General features: G+C 39.1%; 1 protein-coding gene across 1 annotated transcript; it reads left to right on the top strand.

The window, feature by feature from the left end:
* Positions 1-13,240: 13,240 nt before the first annotated feature.
* On the top strand, positions 13,241-25,421 carry GALR1 (galanin receptor 1; the record flags this gene model as incomplete). The annotated part of the gene is made up of 3 exons (XM_082286269.1): positions 13,241-13,942; positions 20,387-20,452; positions 25,104-25,421. 3 exons carry the CDS (start codon positions 13,241-13,243, stop codon positions 25,419-25,421), a joined length of 1,086 nt encoding a protein of 361 aa, XP_082142395.1.
* Positions 25,422-27,109: the final 1,688 nt, after the last annotated feature.

Here is a 27,109-nt window from a genome sequence, read left to right as displayed (position 1 = left end):
AGTGATAAAAGTGTACTGATTGAAAGGAATTTTTTTTCTTTTTTAGGGTAGCAGTAGCATCCTATTTATAGTAAATTGTTAGGAAGGGAAGGAAAAAGAATTAAAACCATTTCATCATAAGAACTGGTTATCTGGCTTTAGATCTTGGAATGCTTTAACAAAATGTCTTTCAAGGTTTTGGTGGTACTACCACTTAAGCACCTGATTAGCTATTTGGCTAGCCCCAGAAAAATCAGTAAGATATCCTATGATACTCCTATCTATAGAAGCCATATGGTTACTTACAGGTATTTTCCATATGGTTGTCTTAGTAGCAACTGAGTTTTTGCATTTCCTTTAAACACATGAAATAATTAGATATTGTTTGATCATGGACACTCGTCAAAATGTTAGGAATATAAACAGTAATTAAAAGCAGAAGGATTTTTTCTGGTTTAGCACAAATAAAATCTGGAAGAATTTTTCAAATTGCTGATAGGAGGTTGTTCAGGAAGATCAAACAGCTGCATGTCTGAATTGGAGCACAAGGTTTCTATTCTTATCACTAATTGACTCACTTTCACTTTGTGGGAACAGATAAGAAAACAATTCTTGTTACTTGGTTGTTTTCAGAGAAATGATAAGACACAAACACGAGCAAAGGGACACACAGTTCACCAGTGGCCATCAGGTCCAGTAAGGAAAATTATATTGAGACTGGTTTCTCATTAGGTATTCATACATCTCTGGCCAGTAATGTACCTGAGCAACTGAAAAACTCCCTGGGAATTTACTAATGGCAAGGAAGGGGAAAAAAATTAAATCTGATTCCTTGCTCAGTATATAGCATCAAAAGGCCGTGGAAAGAACTGAGTCTACAGCTCTCAGACCTAGTCTTCCAGGTATAAGCTTCTCCCAGAGATAGCTTGTTTCTTTTTTAGGGTTTAAAAATATAATCAAAGCTGAAGAATCAATCAATAGTGCTAAAACGTAAAATATGCTGTCTTTTTCTTCTCTGTCCAGTTTAAAAATCTAGAAGGAACAGCAACTTTAAACAAAGAGGATTCCTACCATTTCCTCCTATTTTTTAGTGGAAGTGCAGAAACTCCAGCCACAGAGAAACACTCATTCCATTCTGCACCCGTGACAATCTGCCATCCTTCATGACTGGATCTTGTCACATTGTGAAACAACTTGTGAATCAGAGAGGCTGTACCATAACACAGAGAGTGGGAGGCTTAGCAAACAGAAGCTGGGTTTCTGCCCGCAGTTTTTGAGGCTTGTTTCAGCAAGTTGCTCATTATTCAATACCCACTATCACTCAGAGAAATTGCCAAAGGGAAACCACCCCACAGGTAACACCATATATTGTACCTTTACTGTACATTTCAGAGGATAAGGTGCAAACATTCAATCAGATGTTGGAGACTGAGGACACAGTATCACAAGAAAGCTGACTTTCACCTCTGAGAGGAAGCAAGTTTTCTTCTTCTGATAATTACAATCATATTTCCCATATCATGCAAGTTTTATGGAGTCCAGATATTGAGAAGTAGTCAAAAGGCCAGAAAATCCATTCATTACTCATTGGATGCACTTGTGGTGCATTTTCACTGAATGAGCTACATCTACAATTAAAATAGTCCTTGATCTGATGTTAAATCATATTATATTCAAATTCTTCAATCATCTCAAATATGATTTTATTGCATGAGCTACCATGCAATTAAAAGATTATTTAATACCACATCCACAGTGCAACCATAAATGATCAAAACGAGAAAAACAGAAATATTTTTGTACAGCTCCCACAGTCTGTGATAGTACAGGAAGAATGTTAAAGAATTCTCATACGTCCTTAAAAATTTTTGATTTTGAAAAACTTGATTCACTTTATACTGTTTAAAAATACAGAAAGGGCCAGCACTAATTTTATGAAGTGGTGTTAAAAATCATCTTGCTGGAAAGTGAACCCATGGCCTTCCACAGAAGAATCTGGATCTGCCAGTGATATTGCTGAATTCTTTAGACCATCATCTTAAGAAATCACCTCTTATAATGAATATTCATTCTAATTATAATCCCATATTTCATCTATTACTATGAGAAAAAGGCTAAGAAAAATATAGTGGTTCACTGTCATTTACATTTAGAAATGTATATCCCATTAAACACATCCAGATCCTAACTGTTTCCAAAACACAGATGTCCACATACAGTGATGAAAACTTCAGACTTCAGATTCCCAATTTAGTACAGGTGTTTTGTTTAAGTGCTTTCAAAAGCCAAATTATTTTTTTCTAAATACTGGCAGTCACTTAAAACTATTAGCTTTCATTTAAAATGGTTAGCAGTCACTTAAAACTGGTTACCCAAACTTTATTTTAAATGCATGTGGTCCCAGCAACATAAAGAAGCTTCCGCCTCCCCTTAAGTCAATCAGCTAGTAGGGTCCCAGTAATTAACTTCTTCTATTAACTTATTTTCAGTAGTTCACAAAGTGCACTGTAAAATCAAAGAACATCTTGTTTTGTTTGAGCCAAGAATTTTAGGAGATGTTTATTTTTATTTTCCAGTGTGCATTTGCCTTTTTAAGAATAACATCATGCTGTTCAGTCATGGTCCAGCCTAAAATCCACTATGATCCTGAGATCTTTTTCTACAGCACCTCTGCCTCACCTGTTGTTCCTCACTTGAACGTGTGTAGATGCTATTCTGCCACTAAGGGAGTGGCATTTGTGTTCAGTTTTTCTCAGATCCTTTTGATTTCTGAGCTTGCTCTTTAATGTGTTGACAACAACAGTGTCTGCAAATTTGCTGAGTTCAGTCTTCATTCTACAATTCAAGTAACTAATGAGATTACCGAGAAGGACATATCTGAACTAAAACTTTTTGGCCGTTATCCCATTTGATACGAGTTGGTTTTGACACTGAACCATTGTTAACCTTGAAAACTATATTCAGAAAGAATATGAATGTTCTACTTTCATTTAGACAGCTGTTATACCTTTGTTTTTCCAGTTGCCACAGTGATATCAGAGAGTTATTACCAGTACAGAAAGAAGAAAACACATTTTTGAGTATTTAAATCTATTGTCAGGGAAATTTACCTTTTTTTTTTTTTTTTTTTAAAGAAAGCACTTCAACTACTGTGTACGCAATTCCCCACTAACTACTTAATTAAAAAAAATAATCTCTAGATGTGGTTTAAAGAAATGCAGATGCATCACTTAGTCTTCATTGTCCTCCTGCAGGATTTCAGTAAGGAAACCATTCATCCAAACAGATTTCATTACTGAAATAGATGGAAACGTCAGCTTGTGTAACAGCTTCGAGCATAGGAAGAGAGAGGCAAGATCAGTTCCTCTTTGTCAATTTTTTTCCAACGCCATTTCTGCTTTGTCAGTTTTCCACATCGCTTGTCTGCGCAGCTTCTCGGGCTCCCTCTGGTGGCTACCGGGCGGACGCGCTGCCTCCCTTGCAGCCGCACCACAAAACCCACAAGGCTGATTCCATTAGCATTTCTTGCTCCAACAATAATTAGGAAACTACCAATTTATTAAATTATAAAGCTTCGTGTAGTCTACTTGTGTAGTCCAGATCATAATATGCTTCTTAGCTAAAAAATATTTGAAAAGTCTACAATTATTCCTTTTTTCCCCCTCAAATTCTTTTGGGGTTTGAAATGTGAGAAATAGAAGATGCAACTAACCCGTAGATTAATATCCCATAATCCCCGTGCTAATGATCCAGATAAAACACCTAAATCTAAAATTTCAGGTAAGCGGCTTTAATATCTCTCTTTATTCAGGAAAAATTCTCCAATAATCTGGATGTGCCATAATTTCTCTTAGCTGACTGCCTTTTCTCCTACCTCAGATGTGGATGTGTATTTTCTCTTATCCCCAGGATACTGCAAACTAGCATGGGACAATTTCTGGATCAAATCCCAGCAGATATGGCCCTCTTTTGAGCAGATATCCAAACAATTATAAGATTAGTATAGATTTCTAAAAATATTTCCATAATCAATATAATGAAAAGTCTCCTCTAAAGGCACGAGAATAAGGGTTTTTTAAAATTAGAGTAACACTATTAATATTTTTATATGGTAATACTTTTTATTAAACCAGAATTATTTGAAATATGAAGAAACACAGGAAAGTTTGCACATGGCAGCCCCAGATCACAGGTCACATGCTCAACAAGTCTATTTCTCCTGTATCGCCTTTGCAGATGAACAGGATTAAGACTAAATATTTTTTCACTGAGGTCAAGCTTCTAACAATTATTGCCTTTTCAGAACTTCTTATGGTTTAAATACCTGTATTTCATTTCCAAGAAACAGCTAAGTACAGAGATAATGAGACACTGAGCGATAAATATATATTTTTATGATCATGCCTTCAACACCAAGAAGCTACCTGCTCCCCAAGGTGTCCAGAAAAAAAATAGTCTCAGGTAAATTTTGACTGCTGGAACAAACCTGTGGAACACCTTTAGGCAGCTCAACACATCACTGCTGATGATGCACCCCTGTCCAGGTATGTGATCTGCTGATGTACAGTCTGTCTTCCTGAAGTTTATGATGGTCAGTCAATGCTGTTTTTATGGGCATAAAACTATGTTTTACTGATAGAAACTTATGAACATAATTTCTCTGACGTAATGACTATATAGAATGCCTTGAGAGAATTTCAGCTTCGTATTAAGTCCTTGTCCACAGTACATTGTTATTTACTTTGCATAAATATAGCCAAACTGTTGTAGAAAATATGTAATTTATTACACAGTTTTTGACACAAAACCTTTCTATTTTAGTGATGACAAATACTAAAATAAGCTATTTTATGTGAGTGTGCAAGTGGCCATGAGTTAGTTTGGTATTGGTTGATTCAAGTTTGTCTACGTTGGGTTTTCCATGGTGTTTTAATGAGAATTTGCTGGTTTCTTTTCAATAACCTAACGTAGCAAAAATTTCAAGCATTGAAACTTTCCTTCAGAATTTTTATAAGGAAATGTGTACTATAAGACAAACCCATTCTCTTCAATCACTGCCGTGTAATACTGTGACTCTCCTTGACACAAACATTTTCCTCTGGTGTTTTTGCAAAGAAATCGTATAATTGCAAACATCTTGCTCTTAGAAAAGATCACAGTATACAATAATAGGAAGAAATGCAGTAAGCTCATGAAACAAAATCCCTGAAGTGCTTCAATTTCATTAAATTCAATTTGGATAAGCTGTGCTGGGGATTTAACAACACTACTCCGGGTTCTCTGCATATCAGAAGAAATGTTTTATCTACTGATTATTTTTCCTACATGGAAAAAATCGGAGGAGCTAATTCTATCTCTAGAAAGCAACTGATAGATACAACAGATGGATAGTGACGTTGACATGATATTTTTGGGTAAGAATAGCAAAAGAACATATTAATGAATAAAATAATTCTTTCACAACTGAAACAGTTTATTGAAAATTCTCAGATAAAATGAGCTATCAACTCACTCCAGTTGTCTTGTTTGAATATTTTTCTTTTAAAAGTCTTTAATAGAAATGTACAAAAAATAATATGAGAAATACAACTAAAATAATTGAAAAGTGGTTTTACTCCTTAGTTTCTGTGGCCATACTTTTTACCTTCAGTGTTTCAGTTTTTCCTTAAAAAAATTAAATCAAACACAGACTACCATAACAAAACTAAAAAGCTTGCACTTTAATTTATGTTACCATATTAAATTCTTAAATGACTATGTGAATATAGGCTCCTTAGTAAAAAACTTATAATAAAGTGTCAAAACCCTGATACAAAATTGATACAAACTGACAAGTTTCCAGCTAAGCCAAATTTCAGCAGCAATAGATTTCAAACTCGGTCAACCTAAGAGTTCACTCTAAGCTAATTATCAAAAAAAATAGAAACAGATTCACAAAGTTAGGCCAATTCTATAATTTATTAACCTGATACTGTGATTGATTTGTTTCTAGACAATTACTTGTGGGATATCAGTGGAAGATGAACGTAATTAGAACTCCAAAGATTTACTTTTTATTAAGAAGTTTCAAAGGGTGGTTTCTGGAGTTATTTTAAAAGGGGACGAAAGAAAAGACAAACCAAGAATCTAACCAACTTAAAATGAGTTAGTGTGTCTTCTTTCTCACATCTAAACCAAACTAAAACTCAAAATCCATTTCTTAAAAATATCAAAGACAATACAGAAATAATTACTCTTCTAACACTGAGTTTGTCACTATGGTTAATTAAATATATAACTGTCCTATTTACATGTTGAGCTACACAGGTTACGCCAGGATTCCTTGGGATAAAACACCTCAAAAATAATGTCATGAGGGGATTTGATGACCAAAAGCAGGCACAGCTTCTCATGGTGAGCCCTTGACACAAAGGACTAGGCTGCACACCGGCCTGACAGGAAAAGTTGGATGTGTAAAGGCACAAAGTATGGATGCTCCACCATCAAGTCTACTTTCAATGCTTCTTCGAGATAGCTTATATAATCCTCTGGATTCACTGAAAATGATCATTGTATGCCAAGGCACATTGCTGTTTTTGTTCCAGGAGGAAAAGCATAGGAATCTTTGTATATTGGATCAAATTTTTACCTCAAGTTCCTCCACCAGGTGGACACGTGTGAATCTGAACTGTCTCCACCAAGGGCTGCTTGCCTCCAAATATTGAAAAGTATCTGCAAAAGCAGACAGAATACACTGTTTTCCATACTCATAGGTAAGAGAGAAGCATGCTGAAGTTGCTGCACTAGGAATGTAAGTAAACAGTAACAGATTTCTGGCTGTAAATGATAGCTGAGCACTAGGAGTGTCTACAAAGGTGGTGGGGTTTCCATCAGTGCTGTTTTTTTAGGATAAATAGGTATTTATGAAGATTGGTTAATTGTTCTTCTTTCTGATTTCTGTTTGCCTTCTGAGATGCAGGGCAGTTATAATGGGAACACCTCCAGCAGAACCCTCTTCCATGGTGTTCTGCATATGCCCAGTGAGTCTTGGGAGATTAGGAAAGGGAAGGCAACCTCACCTATAATTTTGGTGAACTTCAAGTAAACCCTGAGTAATAATATCTCCAAGGAAATCTCAGAAAAATGAAAAATTGGTTCAGTTTAATGATCTGGACTCTGAATGAAGCCCACTCCCAGAGCAAATTAAAACACCACACAACTGAGCCTGAATCAATAACCACCGACTCAAGCGGTTACTAAAACCAATACAGAAGAAAAGTCTGGCTCAAACAAAACCAAGCTTAAGCTACCTCCATCCACTACAATAAAATGTTTCACTAATTACCTGAAAGTAAAACTGGTCTCTGTTCTGTCAGAAAAGAAATTGCAAGAGCTGGGGAAAGGATTCACTAAAACCCAGAGACCTGGCAGCAGCACTGAAAATTGGCTTCTGCAAGACCTTAAGTTAAGACCTATGGCAACTATGGAATGAATTTGCTGCATTGAATTCATCGCTTTGATGTCTATATGTTAGTGTCCTTTCCTTGAATTCTGATGCAGCCAAAGTCCTAACAGCAGTAAAATGATGTGCAGCATACAAACAGGTAAAAGAAAATAATCTTCTAGTCATCCCCAGAGCTTTGTAACTGGAATTAATTTTGTCAGGCTATTTAACTACAAGACAGGATATTTTGTAAAGCAGACAGGTTCTGTTGGTAATTGTAATAGTAGTTCTAATGAAGACTATTAAATCTGCCTTAGGGTTTTTGTTTCCTGACTCACAATTTATATGATGACAGTCTGACATACACAATTAAAATAAATGGCGAGCTAGCAGTTTTTGTCTACAAAAATCCTGTTTCTCTTTACTACATCTTTGCAAAGCCTTTGCACAGCTACAGAGGTGTTTTTTTTATCATTTTCCTAGACACTATACATCTCTGCTTACATAGGTATCCATATAAAAAAACCAATATTCCAAGAAAAATCAAAATTATGATTTACACACTTTTTTGGACATCATACCTCCAGGAAAATGTCAACTCACTCACATTTTTTTTTCCCTTCATAGCTGTATTTGGAGCCATCTCCATGCTCCTTGTGAATATGTACAAATCAGATCTTGCACCTCTTGAATGAGGAAGACTGGTGTCAAGCCCAGTCCAGGGTGCTGCTGGCACACAAGCCCTTTCTGAGCACTGTGGAGAGCCTGAAGGAGCCAAGATTGCTGCAATTGCTGCTGCCAGGATGGAGGAGAGTGTAGAGGCAGCAGTAACTGCTGGGAAAGGCATCCATCTGCTGTCCACTGTTTTCTTCTTTTGCCCAAAGAAATGCTCTGCTGACCAAGGTCTCCAGGGCTGAACAGTGAAGTCCTGGCCTTTTTTCCTTATATCAGATGTTCACTGTCTCTGCCTGTGCATGGAGCTGACCCCAGACAAAGCAACCTGCAAACTCCTGGTTGCTTTACCAGCAGCACACACCTGCTTCAGCAGGAGTCATGCTTTCCGAGTTACTCCTTTCCACTGTTACCTCTTTCAGCCTTGATAATTTTGATGTTTCCCTATATCATGGCTAAGGTAACTTCTTGAGCTCATATTTCTGTTTTTCCTATATAGAAACATGATGCTCATTTTACAGAACTTAAGCCTGTATCAAGCCCTATGACCTCACTCCAGCCAGATGTACATTTCATGAAGCAGTTTGATGGTAGAATAATTGTCCATTTAAAAGACTTCTGCAGACACTGTGCCCATGACCTGGATACCTGCTGCATTCTCCTGAGCTGAGTAAGATCTGATCTATTGTGTTATATTGTATTACAAGAGTTCATCAAAATACACTCAATTCTGTTTCAGACAAAACACAGCTGTGGTTTCATGCACAGGCAAGTTGCTTCTGCAGCCAACATTAAAAAGCATCCCATGGGGTAATTGGCACAAACCAAGGAAAATGAAACAAGCAACTCTCTTCAACAACTATAGAGCAAGTTCATGTTGTTAGACCATGGTGTTCAGCTTTTGGAATTTTTACAGGGAAAATTTCTGGGCATTGAATAAAATATGTACACATGTTCTTATGTACAATTTTGAAGTCTAAAACATATCACTTTAAAGCACTTCATAGTACTTAATATTACTTATATAGTAGTACAAATTACAAATGGGATTTTGGAAACTTAGCTTCACATTTACTTCTTTTGATTGCCTGCATTGTAAGTCTTTTTTAGAACTGATTTTTAAGAACTGGAATAGAGAACTAGGAGAAAAAAAAATCAGCACAAACTGAGGGATGGAATGGCAATGACTCTCAAATGTATATGGGCAGATGTTTACTTCTTTCTAAATGTCAGCAAGAAGCAATAAACTTCAGTTTATTGGTGACACTTCTCCACTATGGAAACCTGAATGTAATGACAATTGTGACCTGAGGGTTACATTATTCCCAAGAATATAGACAGAAGGAGAGTTAATGCTCATAGATGCTTGACTTTTACATACTAGTTACTTTATAAAGGGTGAATCAAAGGTTGGTTATGGATCATGGACTTTTTTATTAGGTTTTTGAATTTTATTTAAAGTTCACATCCGCCTTTAAAATGCAAATTTCTACTTCAGGAACACGTCACAAAGAAAAATAATGAGGTAGGATTGATGTGACTGTTGCACCTGATCTTGTTTCACAAATAAATAGAAAGAGTCAGTCTTCAAAATAAACCTGTTGTCAGTCTTGTGTTTTATAAACAAAACATGACCAAAGCTGGAGAATACTTTTTGCAGCAAAGAAAACTGGTCAATCAGCTAAGGGCTGAGCTGTCAAAAGATTTCTAAAGGTTAGGGTTACTCATATGCTTTAATATAAATACACTTTAAATGGTTTCTGTTTATTTACATGGGTGCAGTTGAGAGACTTGAACCTCAACTCCAGCTTCAACTTCACTACAGAAAAGAGCCTGAAAACCCTTCCAAAAGACCCCAAAAGAATTTATACAGGATTTTACTAAAACTCTTCTCTTAAGAAGTTTTATATCCTATTATTTTGTTCTTGTGGAAGAAAAAATGCATAAAGACATATACCTGTGTACGTATTTGTATCATCAGATGCTGATTTCTGTGCCTCAGTTATTCAGTGTAATCAAAAGTGGGACAGTAACTAAAAGGTACATTGTTTCCTGTTTCTGAGATGCTGATTAAATGTTCATTTTAAAATATAAATGCATTTTCCTGACATTATATTGGTTATATGTTTATTATACCTACATACGTGCATTACATAGTAAAGAACTTAGTAGTAATTATTATTTTAAATCCATACATTGGATTTCTTATTCCTGAAATAAAAATGTACCAGTGTAGGTAAAATATTTTAATTATTGGAACCATATAAAAATAACATACCCAACCATTGGAGTGAGCAAAAGGAAGGACATCCTTGTATGTTTTTACAGTAATATCTTCTGGATTAAGCCACTGAGGAGTAAATATGAAGGCCTAGACTTAACAGGCTACGTAGGTTCCCATCCCTTTCAGACATTTCTCTTACTATTTTTTCCATTGATTGCTATGGAAAATTTTGAAGCCAAACATATTTTTGGAGGTGAGTTATCTGATCAAGGTGACTGTGAATTCTAGTTACAGACAGAAAAACACTGCATGTAGTTTCTTGATCTTTCTGAAGTTCATAGGCTATTCTAGTTTTAGTAGATTGTTTCATGCCAAAAAATGTTCAGGACTAGTTTCAATAAAACTAGATTCAAGGAAATGTGTGAAGCACATACTTAAAAGATCTCTTTTGCAAAGACATGAAATTTATTTTCATGAAGTGCAATGCAATATTTTTACTGCTTTTTTCCTCATACTTTTTCAACTAATTTCTGTATTTAACTATATATTTATTTGTACTGAATTCATAACAGCTCTTCCATCCCAACTTTCTTTTGCATGAAAATTTTACTCAGTCTAGATAAGAAGAACAGTGGTTTAACATGTCAATACCTGTTTGGTTATGACAATCTTAACAGCAATCATGAGTGTTGTCAGTGTGGGAACTTTCCTTCACTCACATAAAATCTGCAGCCTGAAGGCCTGACAGAAAAGCTACAATATAGTCGTATTCTTGGGGGGTTTTTCCCCTAATGCTCAGGGTATTCTTATAGGAACTATATAATTTACGTAAGATATATAGCAGAAAAGCAAAGCTTGAATCACAAAACTGTCAATTAAATATCCAAAGGAAACCAATAGTCAACTCTCCCATCCAAACAATTAATGTAAGTTTAAGGTTGATTTCCACTAAAACTGATTTTGTTTCTATACCCACTTTTCCTGCTTACTCTTCTGTTAAGTGTAACTTATTACTTAAGTAATATCTCCCTTCTCTAACCTTTCAGGGTATTCTTTTCAAAAGATAATATTTTGCAAGAAAACAGAGTGTGAGTGGTGAGGACCGGCAGAATTTCAGATAGAGGGCTGCATTAACTTCATTAGAACCAGGGCTACACTCCAGATATCCTGGAAAATGAGTGATGTCTGGCAGCATGACATGGTTCAAAAGCAAACCATCAGTCATATTCAAAACGTTTCTTCTGTCTCTCTCACCACATGAAAGAACTCAGAGGCAAACACAGGCATCAGCAACACTAGGAAAATCTATAGACTCTTGTTCATTTTCACAATATACTCAGAGTATTTCCAAAAAGTATGTGATATCTGATATATCCTAGAAATATAATGTTCTTTCTCAAATCCCTTGCAGAAGTAGAGACTAGTAGATTTGCATGGTAATCAAACATGTCAACAAAATTATAAAGAATGCACATTACAAAAAGTAAAACCCAAGTCTTTGAGGAATCTTTACTAGTTTATTTTTGCTTGATATATTTATAACTTCTTAAATGAGTTACAACTGATGTAGAAACCAGTTCAATCCAAATAAAAGTTTCTGAGATCAATATAAACTGAATTGTACTCTCCCATTTTGTGTTCCTTTGGACATAATGGAGCAGACCATATATTAGTTTAATTAAAATCTACATCTGCAGAAGTCGATGGCTTTGCAGTCAGCTGATGTGCAGCTGCTGAGATGCTTCAATATAAGTAGCAAAAAGAAAGGTAGAAAAAACCTCGTCAAACTGCAGACTGAAAAATACGCAAAAGCTCACATCTGGGCAGTTCTCTTGGTCACAGCTGCTGCCAGCTGTAGCTCACTGACTGGTAATTCGGAAAGAAATGGATAAAATCCTCAGGCAAATCCGTTTCATTCACAAGGTATATGTGCCGGTGAGAATATTCTCACAAACTCGCATCCGTATGCTGGATTAAGTTCTATGTTTCGCCTCTTTCTGAAGGACTGGCTTCCCAGGAGCTCCTGTTTCGGCTCCGTGTAGCGCTGCCTGCGGCTGCCCGGCTCCAGGGAGCCCGCGGGCCCTCAGCACGAACGCTCTCCTGCCGCGGCGGAGCTCTCAAACGCCGAGTCGTGATTTGGCAGTGAAAAGCGGCTAGACTTCCTATTCCTTTTTTTTTTTTTTTTTTTTTTTGCTTTGCTTTGTTGGTTTTTTTATAGGAAGGCGTGACAATGTCTGCCTCCTTTTGTTCTTTGAGATACTGAGTGATTAAAGGAAACCTGTGAAGGAGGTGAGAACAGTGAGCCCAGGCGATGCTTAGTTCCGAGTAACTCTTGCTGCTGGCTACCTGTTGAGGTGGGTTCACGCAGGCGCTTCATTATTTCTGTCTTTCCAAGCGGGTTCATTTAAGCCCGGTCGGACCAGCCGAGCGCCGCCTAGCCCTGCTGGGAGACGCGGCTCCCGAGCCTCCCTCGGAGCGGAGCGAAGTTTTCTGTGGAGAGGACCGGGATTCCGGCTGCCGCCCTGGGGGGGGGGGGGCACCTGCAAGCTGAAGGGAGGGAAGAAAAGGCGGGGGGAAATAAAGAGGGCAAGAAAGCCCCACCTCCCGTTTCCCCGAGGAGACGTTCCCGGGGAGCTGAGCTCCCGAAGCAGCGCGGCTGCCAGCGCGGGGGGCGCGGACACTCGGCGGCTCGGCGGGGCGGGCGCGGCGGGGCGCGGGGCCGAGGCGGGCGGAGCGCTGCTGCGGGGGGCGGCGGGGCTGCCGCGCCGGCTCCGCTCCCGCCGGCGCAAGCTGCGCCCAGCTCGGCGGCACCTCCGCGCTCCCCTCCCCGCCGCCCGGCGCTGGTGGGGCGGCCGCCCCGGGCTCGCCGGGGTCCGCGGTGCCGGGAAGAGGCGGCTCCGCGTTCCGCCCGCGGAAACTTTGCCCGGCGAGCAAGGGGAAGGATGGAGCCGGGGGAGCCCGCGGCGGCGCCTCTCAACCTGTCCCGACCCGCGGCAGAGACGCCCCGCGGGGAGTTCAACCTCTCCGGGATGCCGGAGGCCGAGGGGAAGCCCCTCTTCGGCATCGGCATCGAGAACGTCATCACCTTGATCGTCTTCGGTGTGATCTTCACCCTGGGGGTGCTGGGCAACACCCTGGTGATCACGGTGCTGGCGCGGAGCAAGCCAGGCAAGCGCCGAAGCACCACCAACATCTTCATCCTCAACCTGAGCATCGCCGACCTGGCCTATCTGCTCTTCTGCATCCCCTTCCAGTCCACGGTCTACGTGCTCCCCACCTGGGTGCTGGGAGCCTTCATCTGCAAGTTCATCCACTACTTCTTCACCATCTCCATGCTGGTGAGCATCTTCACGCTCTCGGCCATGTCTGTGGACCGGTATGTGGCCATCGTGCACTCCCGGCGCTCCTCAGCCTTGCGTGTTCCCCGCAATGCAATGTTGGGTGTGGGGCTCATCTGGGCACTCTCCTTCGCCATGGCCTCGCCTGTGGCTCACCACCAGCGCATCTTCCACCGTGAGACCAGCAACCAGACCTTCTGCTGGGAGTTCTGGCCCAACCCACGCCACAAGAAGGTCTACGTGATTTGCACGTTTGTCTTTGGATATCTGCTCCCACTGCTGCTCATCTCCTTCTGCTATGCCAAGGTGGGGCAAATGTAAAAGGATGGGGGGGACACAGTGGTGGAAAAGGTGTCCATGAGCCATAGGACCATTTCTGGGCATGTGGAAGGGCTTGGCACTGTTGGGAGAAAAAGGAGCAGGGGTGAGTTTGTGCCACAAAGGGAGAGGGCAGGTTTTATAGCTAACGGATATCTGAGGGGGGACAACATTATGTTCAATGGTACAGAGAGGTCAGAACAGGGATTGCACGGGGGGGGGGGGGTATTCTGGCAATTACTGGGGTCTCTCTGTCAGATTTCCTTGTTGCAGAATGCTAAGAAGCCCCAGTGCTCTGCTGCTTTCTCCATCACCATAGCTTTTAATTTCTTGCAGTGCTGTATGAGGAGTTTGGTTTAATAAAGTACAACAAAGCAACAAGTTGTTCAGGCTTCAGATGAACAGATTGTGTTTCTTATAATGTGCAGTGGACTTTAAAAAGACACAAATTACCTGTTTGGTATTAAGAGCATAAGGTGCATCATGCTGCCTGGTCCCTGCAGTGCAATGTCTTGCCCAAGGTGAAGTTGATGAGAGATTTACCTCTGACTTCAGCAAAGGCAGGTGGTTCTAGGGAGCAGGGCATGAGGACCCAGGTGGGAAAAAGCAGTAAGTAAGGGTGCCTGAACACAAGAATTTAAGGGCTTTTCTGCTTAAGCAAAGCGTCACATTTTTCTGGAGTAAAAATTGCAGCCTTCAGTGTACGATCCTCTGCTTGCTGCTGAACAGGATCTGGAGCACCAGGTGCTACCTGCTGAGTTACACAGAGATCCTCCTGTTTCTGTGCCAGCAGCCCTCAGTGGCAGGATCTCTCCTTAGGCAGTGATTTACATTTGAGAGGATAGGACTGCTCTTGCAAATAAGGACTGCTTAAGTGTCGAGAAGTCAGTTCTTCAAATTACAAGTTCAATAGATGTACTTGAAGTACTTAATTTGAACAAGTAATTTTATGTTCTGCTCAGTTTTATATGTTACATCAGCTTACCTGTGATGTGCAAATTGAGGCTATAATGTCATCCAAAACTGATGAAACCAAGGCACGCAGAACACAAAGGACAACATTTCTAAATTGCTGTTCATAGTGGAACAAATCCAACCTGGCAAAAGAAGAAGAAACATGTTTCCATGCATAATCCAAATCCTGCTTTCCCTGAATGAATATGCTGGTATTTCATCTACTGTGTTGAATATGACTGAGCTGTAGCGATAGATCATCAGTTTGAAGAAAGTATTACACAGTGCAGGGAGAATGTTACAGAATGTGTGCACAGGGGGCTGTCAGCTACTAGTTCTTCTCTTTTTCAAAGCCCAAGCAACTTCAGTTTCAGCATCAGGTACTGGCCTCTGTAGTCTAATTATATGAGAGAAGATTAAAAAGAAATCTTTCAAAATTAGCATAGTCCTGTAGAGTATAAGCAGGAAAAAAGCAAATATGCTTAACCAAAATATATGCACAGCAAATAAAACACAACATGTCATTACAAAGCACATCTACAGAAGTAGATCCCTCAATGTTAGTATGAATGTGCTGTTCAAAAGAAAAAAAAGGCAACACGCCCCCCCCAAGCCAACAAAAGCCACTCTATGTGAAAAACATGCCCGAGAACAAGTTTGTAAAATCAAGACCACTTGAAGTTACAATGAAATCATGTGCTTAAGCTATTGCCAGGCTAGGATCTCACCCTGGCTTTGTGATGTATTTTGAGCCTGTATGTATGATCCTGCTTGCCATGGTGTAGGGCTGGAGGAGCTAACCTGAAGGGATGAATTTTAGAAGATACCTAGGGGTTAGCTGGTATTCCCATCAATGTCAATGTAGCTGAAAAATGGCATGACTTTAACAAAGCTATCAAAGGTATTTGTACCCAGCAGCTAAAGAGTCATTCCTGCCTTCATTAGGAGCCACTGACAAATCTCCAACTGCAATATTTTGGGATGGGGGGAGTCTTCTCTTCTCAGGCTGAGCAACCCCAACTCTCTCAGCCTGTCTTCATAGGAGACATTAATCTCTGCATTAGTTTCTTATGAACTTCACTGTTTTTCATGATCTGTGGTTCAGCGAGATAACACAATCTTCTGATACAGTAAATTAAGACAAAAGAGACTCATTTCTCTATTTGAATATATTGCCTTTTCCAGACTCCTTTAAGGCAGTTCTGTTTCTTTCATAAACAAATTGCAATTGAACTTTCAGTTTTGAAAGTCTCATTTTTTAACCACTCTAATAGGGAGCCAAGTTCTTTCTCTCTCACACACACTTCTATATCATATTAACAGAGATTTGTATTTTCCCCATGGATAACAATGCTGTTACAATGTACAGAACTGCTGAAATAGTGCCAGGTATTTGTCCTCCCAAAATATCTCACATGATACGCTCTTCAGGCAGAGATTTCTGAGATCATGCTCTGCGTCTTATGTGTACAGCTACCTCTTTTCTCTCTTCCACAAGTAATTTTTGCTTCAGTTTCATCCAAATTTTTGATAGAGGAGTGAAAATATGAGAAGGAATGATACTTCCCTAGTTTTGTGAGAACAGCAGACAATGAAGAAGGTGGAGAGTCTCGGTTAGCCTCTCTCTCTTTTCAGAAGTCAGTTTGCACTCAGCTGTTAAGTATCAGACAAGCTGTATGGGAAGAAGTCTTATGTACCATCAACCTATGGAGAAGACACCTTTTTGGGAACACAGTAAAGAAGTTGTAAATCCATAGGAAACCAGCTCTTGTTGCCTCACAGAACTATTCTTGAAAGAAGCCTACTATATCAGGGAGAGGAGCAGTGATTATGTAGTGATCAGTTGAGTCTCAGCATTGCATACTTACAGACATCTTGTGTTCTGACTCTTTTATTGCTTTTCATTGTACTTGCTATTTTTTCTAATACTTACTTTTTGTATATGTTTTGTAACACTGCTACAACATTTACTCACTAGGGTGTTCTTAAAGGGTAAAGTGATAAATGATTCCCAGTCAGCTTCTAACAGTTGACATCTGCTGGGGTTGTGCCATGTTACAGCTAATTTTGGGTACCTTGGTTTTTCAAGGATTCAGTCCTTGAAAGTCAGGCCTTTTTCAATCAAACCCCTAGGTTGGACACCTGTAATTATTAGCAACATTTCCTTTTATAGTATGTAATGTTAAAAGCTTTCTTTAAAGAAAATATGTCTTGCCTTAAGAATGTTTCCATTACTATCTATCATTCTGAACATTCTGAATTGATGACATGTATGATTTACAGACTTGGTTAAAACTAAGCCATAAAAAGTAAGAGCCTCAATGTAAAATGCAAGCCTATCTGGCTTCGGATATTATATCTTAAATTTTGCTGAGCAGCAGGGGGAAAACTTTATTAAACTGTACTGAAAGAGAAAAATAAAAGGTATGACACAATAGTCACACACTTACTTGAAAGAGGGTGAAGGATCTCTTGTGACAATAGAAGTAGCAGCATTACTTTAAAACATGGACTGCAGGCAATGGCACTTGAATGTAAATCAGGTTCATACTACAAAGATGGTTCAGAATGTAATGCTTACATTATCCACAAAACAAGCTGTTCATTCTTGCTAGATAGTGACCTTGTGCAGGCTTTCCTTCTGCATGATGTTCAGTGGCTGATAATGAGGGTGTAGTCAGTGGAATGCCAGACAGTAAACATGGTTTTTAACAGTGTAGACTTCAAACTTTCACAGTGTTTGGTAGACTTACGTGAATAGGCACAGATAGTTGAAGTTATTTTCTTCACTCCTGTACTGGAAAAATCTCTTTCTCAATTTTATTTGGTCAAAGTCCTCAGTCAGACCTCTCAAGCCATCTTGAATGTAGTTTCTGAAACAGCAGGGGGAAAAGAATAACCAAAGAGAAATTTTAAAAGAAAAGGGAACAGAGGAGAGGAGAGGAGGAGGAGAGGAGAGGAGGAGGAGGAGGAGAGGAGAGGAGGAGGAGGAGGAGGAGGAGAGGAGGAGGAGGAGGAGGAGGAGGAGGAGGAGGAGAGGAGGAGTGGAGAGATCTGTAGGCAAAATGAAGGGCCTGAGTCAAATGTCATGAGTGGCAGTCGTGGTCATACAGTCTGGACCAGACTAGATCCTACAAGTCTCCTTACACTCTCTTACACAACAACATAATTTTCTTACCACAGCACCCCACCCTCATCTCCAGAAAGCAGGGAAGCTGATCTCTGAGCAACAGGTACATGAAACTGGCGTTGAAAATATTACATCTTATGAGACCAGGTTGGGACCTATTTTTTAGCAAGCTGAGTATTTAATTCCATGAGTTAAAAATGCACATGCAAATGTATTAGTGGATATTTTGAAATAACTTCTTAAGAGAAATAGCCTGAGACAAATTAAAAAGCACATTGTAGAAATATTGTTCATTCAGAGGCAATTTGAACAGGGTAGTGGGGGATTGTCTTCAATTTAGCTTGTAGTGTTTGTGCATAAACATGGCTCTTTTTTAATACTCCATGACATTCTGTGTAGGTCTTTGAGAGCTGTTCCTCTGCTGTTGATAAGTAATTGCATTTTGCCTATTTCTCTTGCTGCTACTTTTCATGCCATCTGGTACAATACTACATAAAGCCAACATGTTTTCACTGCAAATACTTATTTTATGGAATGTGTGTGTAATCCGAAAGAGGGGAAGCTGAGAAGGTTCATTTGAAGGTTATAATCTAAATTAACAACAAAACCCTCTGCCACCACCTCCCATCCCCCTCAAATATCCAATCTAACTGTTTTGTCTACTGCATCTTTCTTTGAACTGGAGAGAGATGCAATGCAAAACTTTGGGCTAAAAGTTTCAGAACAGAAGAAAATAATGTTTGTAACTTTAAAAAAGATTTTGCAGTTCTGATTCCTGGGAAGAGTTTATCTGACTTTAGTTTTGGGCTGTGAGAGAGAATCACAGAACAGTGCAGTCACTGGGTAGCATGTGATGGGATTTGCAAAGGTCCAGTAGAAACAGCCCACCACTGTAAGTTATGTGAAGGGGTATGATAGATGAAGCAGCAGTGATGGGAAGTGAACTTAACTGCGTTCCTCCCATGCCCTTTTATTTGGTTTTATGTTTTTCACTGATGGACTCAGCCATTCAGCTGGTTTGTACAGGGGGATGGCAAGTGAATAAAAAGTCTGTGAACCAGACGTCACCAAGACGGTCCTTGGTCTTCTGCTGAGGTTCTGTCCTTTCCTTTGGGTCTGCTTCATACTGAAGAAGAAAGAAATGAAGTCAAAATGTGACTTTCTCAGGGAAAGTCCATTTATTTTTCTCCTGCTTTTCCTTAGCTCAGGTTAGTCCCGGAAGAGGCCTGGATAGTGTTTCCAAATAGGAAGTGAATGCAGGGTGAGTCACATGTTAGTGCACAGATAAGCACAAATTATATCTCTGCACTCACAATATTAAGTGGTTACAAGTAATTTCTTATTTTTATTGTTGTTGGTGGTTCTCTGGTAGCTAAGAGTAGATACCTAAAAATGCAGTCTGCTGATGAGCTCTGGTTATTCACAAATACCATCTTACTTCTTTTAATTCAATATGTATGTCTCTAAGACTCTAATATCAGAGTGGGATCAAGTCTCTAGATAATCTTGACCGATGTCTGTCCTGGTAGTGATTAGCTGTGCATCCCAAAGAAAGCAGAGAAAATATCCCCAGACAATATAGAAGAATCTGAATTTGAACCCTTTTCCCCACCTCAAGATCTCTATGCATCCTCTATCCCAAACATTATGTGTAAATGATTACGTTAAAATTTGGACCCTGCTCTCGGATGATGAGCCTTTTTGTGACATATTTTTAAAATTTACTTGTGAAAGACACATGGTGAGTATCATCACACTGTTGGTAAAGGTCATGCCTCATGTGTCATGCCTCGTGTGTCATGCCTCATTTTATTATAAATTATTTTTGAAAGCCTAAGCTTCTTTCAAAGATCAAAACTCCTAACATCTTGATTATATTAATCAAGCATCCATATGAAGAAAGCAAATTATGCAGGTGACTCAGAAAAGCTCTGACTCAAACCCCACACTTTTCTGATGTTTTGTACACACACTAAAGGCCAATCTAAACCAACAGTCCTTGACTTTTTATGGAAGAAGAGAGATTGCTAATTCTATGTGCAGGATAGGTTTCCATCTGTTTCCTTGTTAATTTGTGATATGTATTTGTTATGTAATACATCCAAATATTTATAAAATAATTCAGTTGTGGTCTGCTTCATATTTGTTGGTTCACACAGATGCAGATACATAATTCCTTTGGTTTTCCTACTGTGCATGCTTGAAACGTGTAAGTTGGTTCAGCGATGCTTGTAAGCAAATCACGCAGTACTGGAGAGCATGAGAGTACTCTAAGATACATGGGTTTGGATTTTGTTTGAATAGAAAGTGGTGAAATATGATAAAGAGATGCAAATTAATCTTTTCAGGTTCTTAATCATCTGCATAAGAAATTGAGAAACATGTCAAAGAAATCAGAAGCATCCAAGAAAAAGGTATGATTCATTCACTACTAATACTTGTGCAGTGGTTTGGCCCAAAATACTCATTACTGTTTATCTTCTGTGAGATAAGAATTAGGAGAAACGCAAAGCAGGCACAAACTTTGCAAGAATATAAAGAAGTTTATTAACAGACCTAAAAGAAGGAAAAATCTCCCACTGACAATGTGAAAAGACAACCCTTAAGATGTTCAGTCTGTTTATCACTTCCATAATAACCTTGTTCAGTCCATTTAGAAAGAGAAGTCTCTTCTTGCTCGTGCTATGAAAACATTATCACAACGAGACAGCCGCCCACTTCCAAATATTGTTCAGTCCATTTAGGAAGAGGAGTCTCTCTGCCTGCGTGTGAGTCCCTTCCCCCGACTTGCAGCTTTTCCCACAACTGCTTTCGAGGGTCCACTCTTGAAGGTTTTTGGGGTACAATTTTAAGGTTGAGCCGTTCCGAAACAAAAGTTCTCTTCACCCATCTCTGGGAGCATTTCATCTCTAAGAACAGAGGCCCTTCTCCTTCCCTAGGAGCAAAGGGTCCCTCATCTTCATCGTTAGGACTATCTCTGGGAGCATCTCTAGGAACTGAGGTTTTCTCCTTTCCCGTGTGGAGCAAAAGTCCTCATCTGGTTCATCTCTCCCTGTCCAAACTTCTCATGAAATTACAGCTGCGTCAGCATCTGCCTATCTCAGCGCAGGTGCTTTTGCTCACGAGTTGAACACTCCACCCCCCATATCTTCATGAAATTACAATGGGATACTCTGATATATCATAGCTTCACAACAGAATTTCAGCTTTAAGCATCTCCTCTTTCTCTTCCCTCAGGTTTTCAGCTCTTCACAGAAATAGAAAGGGTTAATCTCACCTCGGCCTTGCAGCTGGAATGTGGCTTATCACAGTGGAGAGGGGGGAGAGCCGAGCCGCTCCGGCTGCCCACGGCAAGGCAGTGGGGGGGTTCCGTGGCTGGAACAGGTCCATGGCTCCAGGATGGCCGTGGCCCGGCCCGGCCTGGCCCGAGTAGGGCCTGGCCGGGCCCGCTGGCCCCCACACGGGGCCTGCAGCCACCTGTCCCAGTGCCAGAAACGAGAGAGAGCTTGGAGGGGGAGTTTGTCTGTTCTTAAGCGTGGATCACAGAGGCGGTGACAATTTTAAGTGGCTTAAAGAATTGTCCATATTCAAACTGGCCACTGATAGGTTCTGTTAGGTCATAGAGGAAGCTGTAAGCAGCCCTTAGCAAGGACATCCCTTCCGGGACTATGCTTGCTAACCCATGACAACTTGTTCGATTGTACTTTAGTCTTATGGCTAAGCTAATTTGGTATTATATTGCTTGTTACTAAAGATGAAACAGAGAGAAGAAATTGAAATTAAGTATTCAATGAAGTATTCAGTGTCCCTCTGAACTCAGCAGATAGGAATCTTTTCTGATCCAAGTTTTCCACCACATTACATCAAGCCATTACCTGAGATCCTAATACTTGGAACTTCAGAGCATCTGAAATCTAGGCACAGGGAGACAACCTGTCTTTAGTGTTAATTTTTTTTTTTTTTCTCACAGGCATTTTCCCCTGACTTATAAATCATGGGATTTTTATGTTTTGTTTGTTTTGGGTTTTTTTAACTAGCTGATTTTGTAATGTTTCAGTGAAGAATTCCTAGGCTGTATGAGGAACCTTTAAAATGAAATTTATTGTGCTTCCCAACAGGAGTCTAATAAAAGACTTTTAATGATTCTCCAATTTTTCTATTGATTTTCCACACAACGTTTTCTTCTCTTACATTCAAGACATAAGTTATGTACCGGATACAAATAGAAGCATGAAAAGTCTTTAAAGAAGAATATAACCTTAGAACAGTATTTGAAAGATGTGTTTATACAGAGAATTTGTCAGTTAATATAATGTGGTTGTGATTTTTGAGCAGATTTGACCACAGTAATCATTTGACTAACTTCTCAGCTTATGGATGTGGAGGAAAAACCCTTTAGGCTGTAGCTCTTCATTTAATCTGGCCACTATTTTCATACGGGCATGCAGACTGTCTGCAATGTAAATGAGATATACATGGACTCAACAGGAAACAAGTACTCTGTTATTTAGGCATTCTCTAATTTTTTAAAAAATAGCCTACTCAATAGATTTTGATTCCCAGAATTAAAAGCATTATGGCCCTGACTCAGTAAAATAATTAACATATATACTTTCGCATTTAACGTTGTCAAGGCCAAAGGTGCAGTTTTCAAAGACATTTTGTACATTGCCATCTCTCATCTAAGTTATTCTCAAACTGGAAATATCTCTGCATTTCCTTGAACAACTAATTCTTAAAAATTGCAGGTCTGACTAGGAATTAACTTTCCTAGCTTCAGGGTAAAGCATTACAGGCATGATCAAGAGACTGCTTGGATTTATCAGGGTTCAGTGGCCAAAGAGGAAAAAGAACCAAAAAGCCGTCCAAAATCCTTTTTTGCCTTAGAAAATGAGTTTCTAAACCTAAGGCCTAACTCATGTTTTTCAAAATAACCCTGTCTTTGTTAGTGTGTTAATGCTCTCTCTGGTTACCATATTTTTGTTCTTTTCCTTCTACTGTCTTGTGAAGAATGCATTTCAGGTGTAATTATACATTTTTTAGCTTTATTCAAACCTTCATCAACATTCCAGTAGAAGAATCTAAAAATAAATTCACTAGCTGTGTGGAAAAAAAATAATGAAAAACATTAATTTGCCTAAATTCTATTTTACATGCTTTTTGGTCAGAAAGCATCAATATTAACGTCATATATTTCAGGTGGGTTTCATTTATTAATGCAAGCTCCCAGTAAGTAAAAAAGAGCTGCTCTTTAGTGATACCTTGTTTGCAAGACAAACTGATGACTTTGGAAAGGTAAGCTCTAAAGTTAGGCTTCAGAGGAACAATGGGATAAAGCAGATGTTGTGAGGTTTCCTAATAAAAAAATTGCTTATTCTGCAGATATGAAATACTTTAAGTAAAAGTTACAAGAGACACATTGTCACCCTCTGCTTTCAGATGCCTTGGTTATTTTTTCTCAGAATTTTGAACAAATTGGAGTAATATGCCTCTTCTGAAGTAATTGTGCATATGGTATCCTGAAAATTTGTTTTCACTTGGAATATTAAACCACTGAATACATCAATCAGAGAATAAACTGTTCGTAATTTATGCAGTCTTGTTAGAACACATTCTCCTGGTAAGACCTGAAAAAGAAAATATCTCTGTGGCTGTTTTAGAGGCAACCGACTTAAACTCTATGGAGCTAAGTAGAGGAATGGCTTGTGAAAACAGATGATTGCTTTAGACTAAACAAATTATAATAAATACAAATATAATGTCCTTTGTTTTCCGTTGTGAGATTATACTGACCAACAACAGCATTTGTCATAAGTTATTTTGGCCTGTTGCCACAGAAATGAAAATGTTTTTCCTGTAAATTTCTCTTTGCTAACTCATGTTCTGATTAGGTAGGTCAGTCTGAATTACTACTGAGCATTAATCAGTCCAAAAAGTATAGACCAAGTTCAATGAACTCTACATATTTTCTGTGGTGCAGTATTTATCACTTTGTAGCCACTGGGTTAGTTTTGGCTGTGAAGAAGACGCTAAATTATCTGAAAAAATAAGTTATAAAGTGTTAATGTAGTAATTATAATGGCCCCCAATAGAATATGCTTTGGAATTATTATTAGACTTCTATTTGGAGACTTATTTAGTTGAAAGAGATACTTGATAGAGGAGTAGATATTAATTAGTTAGGCCACTGTGAAACGCTAACTCCTGTTTCTGAAGTGAAAACTAAATAAAATATTGACAGTCAAATTCCACTGTTCCCTGACAGGACTCCTTCAGCACCTGAAGGGTCTGTACCAACTGATTCTGGAGCTGTCAGAATGGATGTAATGAAATTAATGGTCCTCTCATAAATAGTGAAAGAGGAGTTTGGAAGCAACACTGAGGATATTTTTTGTTCCATTTTTTAATGTAGTGTTTGGTGGTGAACTTTCATTTCCAGGTTGGTTTTGATAATGTGCAATCACCAGAAATTTCAAGCCCTTACTTCTTTTTTTTCGCTAATTGTATCCCAGAAAGCATCTCCTTGTTGATCCTTGTTGATCAAAGCATCTCCTACTGGAAATTCTGTGTTTAAAGGAGACACTTTCAAAAAATCCCCTGCACATTTAGTAAGCACTTGAGCAGCTCTAAGCTCTTCCACCAGCTGCCTTCATGTATAATAGATCTCTCTTGAAATTTTCATCAGAAATTCTTGTGCACTGTACTAAAACTTAAATCCCAAAGACCCTGTTGTCATTATTTTACAACAGGCTTAGGTCCACTTCAGAAAAGTCTAAGCTTTTGTGTAGGGGTTTAGGAACATCATTCTTTACGGTTGAGGAAAGTTGCGCATTTGCACTTTACTATGACATTTTCCAAGGCTGGGATTCTCCTTGCAGTAGTTCACTATGCAAAATAAAGCCCATATAGGTAATGGGGTAAAATCAGTAACAAATATTCCAGTGTGTTCCCTGTCAGTATACTTTTTGTTGTGTTTTTTTTCCCCAAAATAGTAGTTTTGAAGCAGGTTAAAGCTGATTCTTTGAGTGCTCATCAGACATATATGTTTTCCTTTCCTTGTCTCAGACAGCACAGACTGTGTTGGTGGTGGTAGTGGTTTTTGGCATCTCCTGGCTGCCTCATCACGTGATCCATCTCTGGGCTGAATTTGGAGTTTTCCCACTGACTCAAGCCTCCTTTCTCTTCAGGGTAACTGCACACTGCCTGGCTTACAGCAATTCTTCTGTGAACCCAATCATATATGCATTTCTATCTGAAAATTTTAGGAAAGCCTACAAACAAGTCTTCAAATGCCAAATTGGTAACGAGTCACCTCTGAATGATGCGAAGGAAAATAAAAGTCGGATAGATACACCACCCTCTACTAATTGTACCCATGTGTGAATGTTGAGAAACCCTGTGTGTTGGCTCTTCCTTTCTGTGAACAAAACACCAAGAAAAAACAAGCACAATGAGCTTTATCCTGGGTTTACCTTGATAAAGCTAATTGGTATTTAATATAATGAGGTTGCATTTGTAGCCAAAGTTTGTGAAACTCATATGAAATAAACCTGGGATGATCCTTTGCATCTTAGATAACTTTGTCAAATAAAGCTCTTGGACCTTTCATATATATTTGAGAAAAAAAATGTTGAGGTGATATGTCTGTATTCTTACTCACTAAGCATACAAATGTACAAGATGAAGATATTGATGTGGACAGTTAATTTTCTGACATCTTACTCCATGAAAGTGAAAAATGGATAAATTTTCTGTCCTACAGATAATAAATATTGGACTACTATCATTTCAAAGATGAAAGCTTTTGTGCTCTCTTCAGATTGTTTTGAGAATGCCTTTTTTTCTTTTTAAAAGTAAACATTGGCTCTGATTTGGAGTTGGAATAAGTTGTGTATGCCTTGAGGCAATTGGAGAGGAAATGCTAATTCTACCTGTTTAGCTGGTTTTAATGTGTCTTACTGAGCAAGGATGGACAGGTTTTCCACTTCCTATGGCTGCCTTACTGTATACACAGGACTTCTGTGTACACTGTATAGGAGGTTTTTTTATGGCCTGTATGTAGTTGTATCAAAATGAGATTTGTGTCTGAGCAAGTCTTTTCTTCATGTGCTGCATGTGCATGTGTATGGATGTTTTCTTAATTTCACAGACCTTGAGATGGAGACACAGTTTTAAATGTGCAAAGTATACACGTTTTAAAATACTATGTACCGGAAAGCAACTCTAGACAATGCTTAAGGATTCAAAGATAGCATTCCCTTAAAAGTTGTAGGTGAAGCTTGATATCATGTAGTTTTAAATATAAAGAAGTTGCAAATATAAAGAAGGTTGCATTTAAATTAATGCAAAGTACATAATGTAAATGGTACAATTCTGCAAATTCCTAAATAAAATTAGTAGATTCCATAATTTCATAAATGTACTTAAAATGTCTTTAGGTGGTAAACCACTAAAGAAATAATGGAAGAACACTTGCTCCTTTGAAAACATTCTTTTAGCTGGAGTAAGACATGATCTTACCTTTTTTTATTAATGATCCATAGGCTCATAGAGCAAATCAAATTAAAGGAACCTCTGGACATCCTCTCAAGGCAGGCATACTCTCAGAGTTGTATCACTTCCTTGTCTCAAGATCTGAAAGCTTCTAAGGATCGCCATTCAACAATCTTTTTGGAGCAACCTGTGCTAGTGCCTAATCACCCGTCACTAAAATATTTTTCCTTATCCACAGCTGGGATTTCCCTTGATGTATCTTGTGACCATTGCTTTCTGCCTTTCACTGCGTACTGAATTCTTTTCTCTAACTGACTAATATGTAATTTTAAGATGGCCATTGAATTTCCCCTCAGCCTTCTCTTCTGAAACAGTGTGCTGCTCTCAGTGCCTCCTCAGGTCCCTGGCTGGATCAGTGGCTGTCCACTGCCCTTCCTCCAATGTATCCACCCCTCTCATCAACTGAGGTATTCAAAACTGAAGGGTGTGTTCCAGGTGTGGGCTCACAAGCACTGAGTGGACTAATTGCTTTCCTTGGTCCCTTGGCTGGTTCTTGCTAATACAGCCCAATATTATCA

The sequence above is a fragment of the Coloeus monedula genome, assembly GCF_965178545.1.
Source record: "Coloeus monedula genome assembly, chromosome: 1".
In the NCBI taxonomy this organism is placed as follows: Eukaryota; Metazoa; Chordata; class Aves; order Passeriformes; family Corvidae; genus Coloeus; species Coloeus monedula.
Note: the sequence above shows the minus strand (reverse complement) of the source record. Positions and strands in the feature narration are given on the sequence as shown.